The sequence below is a fragment of the Cornus florida genome, unplaced genomic scaffold (assembly GCF_030987335.1).
Source record: "Cornus florida cultivar Cherokee Brave unplaced genomic scaffold, ASM3098733v1 CherokeeBrave_3.0.0_Hap2_Chr02, whole genome shotgun sequence".
Taxonomy (NCBI): Eukaryota; Viridiplantae; Streptophyta; class Magnoliopsida; order Cornales; family Cornaceae; genus Cornus; species Cornus florida.
In genome coordinates this window covers 93,870,358-93,881,087 of record NW_026775572.1, presented here as the reverse complement: position 1 = coordinate 93,881,087, position 10,730 = coordinate 93,870,358, and the positions used below count along the sequence as shown (strand labels likewise).

Here is a 10,730-nt window from a genome sequence, read left to right as displayed (position 1 = left end):
TCTGGTCTGGAGATCGAAATGAAGGAATGTCGAACACTCTGCTCATGAAATCAACTTTGGCAGCACATGTTACAGTCCTCAGACTACAGTTGCGTTGCGATATGTTGAAATCAAGTTTAATGCCTTGAATTGAATTTGCTGTGGAAAAACTTTAGCCCTGAATTTATAGGCATTGCAAGGACATTACCAGGCTTAGCACCCCAAAGTATTGACTTTTTTAAGGTAGACAGAATTTGCCAAAGCTTGGAATAGCCTAAACTTGTCATGGAATGTTTCGGTATTTTGTTATTTTGGACACTTGACCTACACTTTCAAACAAATCATATGTATTAAAGAAGGTATTTTGTTATTTTGGACACTAAACCTACACTTTCAAACAAATCCTATGTATTAAAGAAACACGTCTGATAATTTTAAAAATAAGATGAACATACAAAGTGTCCAATCTCTCACTTGGCTTCCGCATTCAAAACAAATTCTATGTAACAGAACATCTTAAAACGACATATAAAGTGACAAAATCTTTTTTTTTTTCTCTCTCCCCCTCTCACTAGTGACAAAAAAATATATGAGAAGGGTATTCATGTATATAGGAAAAAAAACTCTCATCATATTGGTATAACTCTCTCTACATCATACAACTCCTCATAAAATTAATAAAGCTATGAAGAAGTCTTATATAATACAGTTAATTGCAACAAATTTCTTGAAGTAATGCAAGATTTGAAAATAACCCACTTGAATTATACACACTGAAAGTCATAACTACTGTCATTTATATAAATATTAAAAGACTCTTTTACCCTTGGAAAAATAAACGTGGTTTGGTTTGTCATTCTCATATAAGTTGACGGTGTGGAATGTAAAAATGTCAATGTAGGAAACTAATATGATCTTCTATTTAATTAAATTATCAAATAAAATAATTAATCCGACACGGACAGTGCTAAAAAACAAAAAGAGAAAAGGTAACGAGAAAAGCGAGAAAGACTACAAACACGTTAGACTGTGGGTTGTTTCAAATTTCCATTTAATTAAATTATTAAATAAAATAATTAATCCGATACCGACAGTGCCACTAAAAACAAAAAGAAAAAGGCAAGGGGAAAAAGGAAAAAGAAGGCGAGAAAGACTTGATACGCTTTTCAAGTCAACACCGTGATCTCAATCAGAAAGACTAGACTGTTGGTTGTTTCAAATTTCCAAGGGTTTCACAGTTTTTAAGAGTTCAATTACTCACAAAACAAATACATAGTTTTGTTTCAAAATCATAGCATTGCATAGCAGTTTGTTTCATTGATCATTTTGAAGATGACAGTCAAGGCTACTGTCGAATTTCTGCTGGAGAAGATGATGCAGCTTATAAACTCCGATGATCAGTTAATTCTGGAGGCTTATGAGAATAAACTCATAGACCAGGACCAAATCGAATCGCTTTACCAGGACATGCAATTCCTTGGAAAATTTCTCAGAGATTCGGAAGAGAAACTCAATGAGCATGAGCAGCTGAAACTACTTGTCTCAAGAATCAGGTATGTTACTTGCGAGGTTGAAGAAACAATCGATTCGCTAGTCCTCAATTCTGTCTTGGACAAAGATGCAAGAGTCTTTACTGATAAATTGCATATCTTTGTCAGTTTGTCATGTAAGATGGTTGATTTAGCTGAGAAAATCAATTGTTGCTTTAAAACTATGATGCAAGAGATAGATTTAGTGAAGTATCTTCGAACAGAGTTGATAAATCTTCTCTCATGGTTTGAGTCTCAATTGGCTGAGAAAAATGGTGATATCGGAGAAGATGTTAAGGCTACCAAGATATACGCGATGAAGTGTTTTGAGACAGAGACGGGTTGGACAAGAGCTCCACAAAATGAGATGAGAAAGAGACTGATTATCACATGGTTTGAGTCTGACATGCCTGATGAAATCCGTTTCCTCTTCAAATTGTCTGAAATGATGGTCTATCGGAGTAGAAAGATTCGTGATTGCTTTCGCAGACGTCATGTTTATTTGTGTGAAGCAGACCAAGACATGATATTTGCTTGCGTGGATCTCGAATCGAGAATCATTTGGTCTGAATTTGACATTGCTGATGACATTCATCTCCTCCTCTCCTTGTCCCAAGAGATGTCTGACCTGCTCGAGGGACTTTCTTGTTCATATTTTACACCCCGAGTGCTGCTGATGGAGAAAAAAGTGATGACTATTTATGAGAAGGCATCATCACTTGATTCTCACATGGCTGATGAATTTCTTCGCAGGTTGAAGTTGTTAGAACAGATGGTTTCTACATATCTTCCTGATCCTCTCCGTGGTTTATGTATGATTGATTCCATGAAGACGGACATAAATTTTTATGAAAGGGAATTGACTCTCACATGGCTTCATTGCTCGGCTGATAAAATTCGTCATGGTTTTGGGAATGTCACCAAATGCATTAAGTCTATTAAAACAGAGGTGAGGCAGATTTATGAGGAGAAACTGTGTGGCATAGGAATACAGCAATTTGGAAAGTCTTCCCATCAAACTTCACCAGCACCAATCAGCCCAATGGTACAGGAAGAAACGGTAGTTGGTCTCGATGAAGAAACAGAGAACATAAAGGAGCTGCTTACTGAAGAACATGAAAAGCAGCTGAAGTGCATAGCCATCATTGGGATGCCTGGACTCGGTAAGACAACTCTGGCCAAAAAAGTTTACAATGATTGTCTCATTCAATATCACTTCTATATTTGTGCATGGATTTATGTGTCACAAGTATATAAAAAGGAGGTTTTGTTGCATGCCGTTTTTAGCTCTGCCTTCCAGTCTAGAGATGATGTTCGTAACTTGAGTGACGAAAAGTTAACTGGAGAGGATTTAGGAAAAAAAAAGTTAACTGAGGAGGAGTACAATGAAAAGTTAGGTGAAAAGTTGTACAAACGGTTAAAGGGTAATAGATATCTTATTATCATGGATGATATATGGAATTCGGAGCCTTGGAATGATCTGAAAAGATATTTTCCAAATGACAGCAATGGCAGTAGAATTCTTTTTACCACTCGACACGAAGATGTGGCGGTCGCTTTACATGCTAAACCTCATCGTTTGCGCTTTCTGAATGAAGATGAAAGTTGGGATTTATTGCGATTGAAGACATTTCTCAAAGAAAGCTGCCCTCTAAACTTGATGGAAATTGGAAAAAAAATTGCAAGAAAAACTCGAGGACTACCCCTTGCAATTGTCGTGATATCTGGACTTCTTGCAAAACAAGACAAGACACTGGAATGGTGGAAGCATGTTGCCAAAAGTGTAAGTTCATACATGGTGAGTGACCCAGAGCAATACATGCACACACTAGAACTCAGTTACAACCACTTGCCCCATTACTTGAAACCATGCTTCCTCTATCTCGGGGCATTTATAGAAGACCATGAAATTCCAGTGCAGAAATTGATCTGGTTATGGGTTGCCGAGGGATTTATATGGAAAAATGAGCAGAAGACTTTGGAGGAGGTTGCAGTGAATTACTTGATGGATCTAATTGATAGAAGCCTTGTAATTGTTTCGAAGAAAAGGTCCAATGGTGAAATCAAAGCGTGCAGAGTACATGATCTCTTGCGTGACTTGTGCCTGAGCAAAGCTCAAGAAGAGAATTTTCTTCATCAGATTTCCATAGAAGGTCACAAAGAGAATTTACTTGAGAGAATTTGTGATAAGGTTCAGGAAGAGAAATTCTTTGAGCAGATCTTTGAAAAACATGACGAAGAGAATATTTTTCAGCAGATTTTTGGATCTTCTTCAAGTACCACCTTAAATAAACATCGTCGCATGTGCATACATCCTGACCATGTCAATTTTACTTCTTTGAAACATTATCCCTATGCGTCCAAAGTCTGCTCTATCGTATCCTTTGGTCATTCAAATACATGGGGTAACTTTTATCCAAGAAATGTGTCACTCATTGATCAAGATTTCATACTTCTTAGGGTTTTGGATTTATCATCCATCCAAATTCCTTTTTTCCCTGGGGGAATACATTACTTGGTCCTTTTGAGGTATTTAGCACTGCATGTTGAACGGCAAAAGATTTTCCTGCCATCAAAATTCAACCTCTTGAACCTAGAAACCCTTTTTCTTGAAGGCCAAAATTTGTTAGTTTTATCAGATGATATCTGGAAGAAAGTGAAGTTGAGGCATCTCTGTGTTGAATGGGGTATTGAATTCTCTAGCATACCCAACGATGGAGATGCTTTCTTATTGGCTAACTTACAAACATTAGGCAAACTGCATCTTTATAGTGGAGAGGAGCGAGCCTTGAAATGGATTCCCAATCTCATAAAACTAAAATGTGATATTAGGAAAAGGTTAAATGGGGATGATCATTTCCCTAAACTGAACTTTCTGATTCACCTTGAAACATTGAATGTGTTATCCCGTGACTGCAAAAGGTTTTTCCATCTGGATAATTTTCCCCCAAGTCTCAGAAGCCTAACTTTATCATATGTCGGTCTAAGTTGGGAGGAAATGTCGATCCTCGGGATGTTACCCAACCTTGAGGTTCTCAAATTATTAGATGAGGCATTTGAGGGCTCAAGATGGGACACTAGTGATGGGGAGTTTCGAAAACTCAGATTCTTGAAATTTCGAGGCTTGGATGTTGGCCAATGGAATGCTTCCAGCAACCACTTCCCCTGCCTTCAACAATTGGTATTAGAGGAATGTGTAAGACTTGAGGAGATCCCATCTAGTTTGGGAGATATACCTACACTAGAGATGATTCAACTGCGGCGTTGTAGTTGCTCTGCTGAAAACTCTGTGAGAGAAATTCAAGAACAACAAAGGAGAATGGGAAATAATGGGCTGAAGATCCAAATCCTTGAATGGAATCATGGGAGAATGTTCTAATAATAGTAAGATCTCTGTCTCTCACTTTTCTTTCTTTCTTTAATGATATGTACGATTCTTTCTTTTTGGAATTTTGGCTGTGAATTCAATTCCCTCTTCACCTTTGTATTTCAATCCTTTTTATTATAAGGTCCGATTATTATTATGCTAGATCACGGGCAAAACTCAAAATATAGACAGGTTTACCACACGAAGGATCAATCTAAAGGAGCATTTCAATGTTTGGGTCAGATTTGGCTTCATGTATATTATAAAGGCAGTTAATGATCTGGAAAATTAACATATTTTATATTTAGATAAAACTATAATCTCTGTATACTTCGTTTCTAGCTCTGTTGAGAATTTGATGTAGTATATTGCACCTCCTAAATGAAGTTACATATTTATGCATCCGCCTGAGAGTCCAAGGATTGCATTTACGAAGTTTTTAGATGAAAACTACAAGCAAGCTAGTTTTTGGTGAATATATCTATTTTTGTTGTGATTCTGGTTCGCACATGTTGCACTTCTGATATTTTGCTCTACATTTATGTTCAAATAAATTGTTTTCTCAAATTACTCAGAACAATAATTTGAGATGTTGAAGTTTTTAAGTTGACTCTCTAATAATTGATGCTTAATAATCATATCCCTTGGTTCAAGTTTAGGGGCTATCAGTTTCATGTAAGGTTCGTGGGCAGTTATTCTTTATAGGATTACTACTGATTCCCTTCATCAACAAATTCAAAATTTCATCCTCTGCTAGGATGAGAAGTGGTGGTGGAACTACACAATGAAGACATGAAGCCTTGTATTCAAGTGTGTGAAAAAAGCCTGTATATTTGGAGGGTTGGTGTGGGGGGTCTTCGTGATGCATTGGAATGAGTTTAGGTAAAATAGGTATGAATGATTTTTCGGGTTGTCTTTCACAGAGAGTTGAACTTAAGAGAGACTGTTGAGGTTTTGAGTTTTGAAAGCTATCTTGTATTAAGATCATGGCAAATAAATTTGAACTTCAAGAAATATGGATCCAAACATAAGTTTTTCCTCTTGATACATCACTGAAGAAGTGGGATTAAAGAAAGTTTCACCAGGTCTAAAATAAATTCAGATAGGGACTGAAAGTACCGAGGATATTCCAGTATCTGTCTCCTGTAAGAGCAACAGTGCAGAGGAAATGATTAGCTGAATATCCTTATAAACAATACTCTGTCACTGTTTTGACAAAAATTATTCATTAGGATTTTATACTAGATAAAAGCCAATTTCTTTCAAAAAAATGCTGAGCATTTGAATTAGCAAAATCAAATCAAATGGTGGAACCCTTGTCTTGAGAACGTAGTGAGTCTAGGTGCGTAGGGACTGAAGGACCCACTTGAACACAAGGATGGGCAAAATTTGTTAATGATAATGTTGGTGCTTATTTTTATTTTTATTTTTTAATTTATTTTTGTCTTGTTTGCATTCTAAATAGTCTTTTTTAATTTATTTTTGTCTTGTTTGCATTCTAAATAGTCTTTCTCTACACCTCTTTTGTTAGAATTAAAGAATTTAGGGATTTTAGTGAATGGTCTCGTTGCAAGTTGATATCCCCCTAAATCCTTCAAAGTGACACGAGTTGAAGGGTAAAATTTATTGACCCTTACCTGAAATAATGGTGAGTCCAACGTGATTAAGACACAACTATAGGTTTATCGGTACCCTACCACATGACTAATATGCCCTCACTGAACGGAAAGCCATTTAGTGAGAGTTTTTTAAAAAAATACTAGTAGTATGTTAAAATTTGGCATGAATAGGTGTTAATATGACTGCACCTAACAGCCCTACATGACTTGACTTCTGAAATTCAAAGGCGTGAAGTAAAAGAGTTGGTGTCTTACTCGAAGCTGGCCTACAAAATACTTGGTTGCCTTTCCTGGATTGTAACCAAGAAAGGAAGTTTTATAACAATACAATTTCTCAGTGTATGAGAGATCACTAGTACAAGGTAATTATTGAATGAGGGAGCTAGCCTTTGTACGAAACGGCTCCTAAGATATAGTCAAGTCTTGAGAGCAAAAGGATTTGATCTGTATTGGAGCCTTAGGCAGCAAACTTACTAGTTATTGTATGTGTATCAGAGTGTAGGTATGGTATAGGGCAATTGGCCGATCTTATAAAACTAAGGCGGTAATCTTGATTTGAAATATAAACATGTTGGAGTTAGTAGGTTTAGTTGAGGAACTAGATTAGCATAAACAGAAAATGTTAAATATTAACGTCTAGGTAACTACTTAATGTTAATGAAACTAATAAAAACTTGAATAATGTGGAAGTTGTATACTTGATTGATAATTAGGTGAGATGGCATTCAACTTAAAGGTAGATGTTGATTAAAGTTATGACTTTGTATGCTTAATTGAATACCTTGGACAAGTTTTAAGAGTTAATGCATCAAAGCTTTACCATACCTTCATATCTGTGAAAGATGCAATAATTTCAAATTTTAGCTATTGAGAGGTGTGTAGTTGTATAATGTTATAAGTGTAGATGACAATAGTGTTACGGTGGCAATGTCGATGGATTCATAATATGGACATGGTCAAAGTGCGCAGCTGAAACCTTTTAGGATAATTGAACCCTAGAATTTTGTGGACTAAATTTTCTAATTCTGGAATAAATAACGGCGATTCCAACATTGACACAACCATAGCTTTATTGGACACCCTACCAAATGGCTAATATATCCTCTTCTCTGTGGAAGTATTATGGTGTTAGGTATGTGAGTCGATTCTAATGACCAGTACCTAAAGGAAAAGTGTAAGTTATACTGTGTGAATGTTGTGAGTCATTTCTTTACAACCTCAAAAGATGTTGGTGATGGAACACAGCAAAGAACACACCGTGATTCTCTCATGGCTCAATCACATGTCTAGGTTAAGGTAACTTGAGACCTTAGCGACCAAGGTTTGATCTTCAGAATGCTCAAAATAATGTTTAAATTTTGTTTATCAAAGTTAGATTTTTTTGATAAAATGATTTTTTAAACGCATAACTTTTTACAAAATAGTAAACCTCGATCGATTAAGATTTTAGAACAAGACATTTTGAGATCCAGAATGCATCCATCGATAGCTAGATTGATTGAAACTTATCCAGTTAACAGATGTTAAATTGACTGCACACAACAGCCCTACATGACCTAACTTATTAAATTTAATCCAAAAGAAAAGTTGCATAATTGTAGTACCAAATGAGGGACTTGCCTTTGTATGAAATGGCTTCTGAGATACAGCCAAGTGTGCAGCCCCCTTCCTTACCTTAGTATATACAGAAAACAGAGGAGCAATCAGCAACACAAATAATGTTAAATAATATGACAAATGGGTTTGTGTGGTATGCTAATGCGGTAAGAAAATTGATATTTTGTCGAAACAAGACATGTTGAATTCGGTTTGATTTGAAGGATAGAAGCCTAGTGTGATAGAATGTTGAGAGGGTGGAATGCCCACCACCTCTGAAGGGGCATTGTAGCATCCCTGTGAGGCATGTAGGATTGCAAACATCCCGAGGTTGAAACACTCAAAATTCATTGAACGGTATAGTGATACGTGGTCTCATTAATATTGAAAATTGGTTACATAGCTTCTTTTATTGGCATATTTGATACTTATTCTTGCGTTTGTTATTTAATATGCAGAGTTGGAATATGATATTTTAAAATATGTTTGACAAATTATTGTGATATCCATTGAACTTGTTTAATGAAGAACTTGGTGCCATGAATTTTTATTATATTATTGTTGTAATGCCTTGACGAATCTGGAAATTATAGCTAACCAAACTAACGTACAAGTTACATTTGCTGTAATCAAGCTTTCCAGATTTGATTTTGCTGGTCTATTGTTGTACTGATTGTCTCCAATATATATGCTTTCATAACATGTTTATTGAGGATAGGGTTATTTCTTACCGGGTTGTCTAGCTTACTCCTACCATATTTCAGGTTATGCATTGAAGCCTGAAGGAGTATGGAATAATGAAGGATCCTAATTGGGCATGAAGAATGTGGATTTCTGTTTTTTGGAGTTTGATCATAGGTTTGAAATGTTATTACTTTAAGTTTAATTTTAGCGAAGAATATCATTTGTCATTGGATCAATTTGTGAGAATGGAATGATTGTATTTGATGAGATATTTTGAATTCTGAATGTTCATATGGGATTTATGAGTGGGTGAGAAAAAAATAAATAGAAGTTCATTCTTTTGTTACTCTCTAAGTTTTATGTTAGATTTAGATTCTGTTTAGGGGTTTTGTTAACAGAGGGTCTGCCCATGAAATCAAATTTGGGGTTTTGTTATGTTGTACAAGTATACTGCAGGTTCAAGGCATTAAAGTTATTGATGAAGTAGGTGTCAAACCAAACTGATTATGTATAATATTGCAGTAAGGTTGTATAAGGGTCCATTTTATGTCTCCATGAGGGCCTGCTCATGGAATCAAATTTGGCAGCACAACATGTTACAGTCCTTAATTTAAGACATTATCTAACTGGAGGACCGACCCTTTGAAAGACCCATTGTTGTTAAAATTATCACCAACCCTTGATAGAATCTGACTTGTAGAATGAAAGTTTCTTATAACCATCCAACGGTGATGATTTAAGGAACACCAACTCCATGAAAAATATACATGTGCATAATAATAATAATAATAGAATGTCACTTGTATGGCATGTGCACCTTACCTGGTCGAATATTTGGTGGGGGCTGACAGGGAGAGATGTAGATTTGGCTTTTACTCTTTTAGAAATGATTGATTTTTTTTGTAGGTGGACGAAGCCTTTGACCATATTTCTGGACCATACATATATATTTATCTTTTACTATTTCCGTCTCATTTGGTTTCGGGAACGTGACGGTCCAAAACATGTAAAATAAGACAAAGAGGATAGTTATTATTAGGTGTAATTTTTAAATTAGAATCATTATATATATATATATAATACATAATTATTCTCATTGATATGCGGGACCAATGAGAATAATTTATCATCTAAATTTCTTTTAATTTTTTTGTTTTCTAAATTTCTTTTATTTTTTTGTTTGGGCAAAATTAATAACATTACCAGCACTAATCAACCAATGCACACACTTGACATCTAGGTCGAGTAACAATCCCTGGGAAACACCAAGTCAAACCTAACAAATTCCTTTCTGAATATGATGTGAAACGCTTTTTGATCTCATCAATTCGCAACAAAAGGAGTTAATGATAATGCAACCATCACACACCATCCACATGATAGTCGATTTATTTTTACGAAAAATTAAATCTCGTTATGTGATATAAATAGAAGACTGATGATATCGGCACCGATTATTTTAAAAGGTTTATAGATAAACTCAAGCTACACAATTAAATTTGAGATTTCAGTAAAAAAATGTTTTTCTAAATAAAAAGAATTCAATGACATGGTTTTATTTGGCAAGATTTATCAGTTGTCACTGAAAAAACAGACGAGGAAATTCTATTTTAAGAATATTCTTGAGAATCTGGCCTCTCTTTGGAACCTCAGGATATTCTGTGGCGGCGCCGCCTCTTGTGGGAGTTGCAAGAGCCCTCTCGAAAGGCGGCGGGGGGCTGGGTGCGGTGGTGGCTTCGCCAGGAGCATCCATAGGTATATACAGAGAGAGAGAGAGAGAGAGAGAGGGAGACAGTGTGTGCTACTGTGTGTGAGAGAGTAACAAGGATTAGCTATAGATGCTCGAGAGAGTGCAGATAAAGTTCATATATATAGGCAAATGGCCAGCGTCGAGTGCACGCAACCGTGTCAACTGTGAAACACCGTGTGGGGTAGACCGCATCAAGTTTACAATAG

At 35.9% G+C, this 10,730-nt stretch overlaps 1 protein-coding gene across 1 annotated transcript; it reads left to right on the top strand.

Annotated features, from left to right (window-relative positions):
- Positions 1-869: 869 nt before the first annotated feature.
- Positions 870-9,120, top strand: LOC132295477 (putative late blight resistance protein homolog R1B-17). The gene is made up of 2 exons (XM_059793758.1): positions 870-4,892; positions 8,855-9,120. The coding sequence occupies exon 1, from the start codon at positions 1,312-1,314 to the stop codon at positions 4,885-4,887; it is 3,576 nt and encodes a 1,191-aa protein (XP_059649741.1). The 5' UTR covers positions 870-1,311; the 3' UTR covers positions 4,888-4,892; positions 8,855-9,120.
- The last annotated feature ends 1,610 nt before the right edge of the window (positions 9,121-10,730 follow it).

What these genes read in the sequence shown, in the direction of transcription:
- LOC132295477 (XM_059793758.1), top strand. Translation starts at nt 1,312, where the DNA reads ATGACAGTCAAGGCTACTGTCGAATTTCTGCTGGAGAAGATGATGCAG.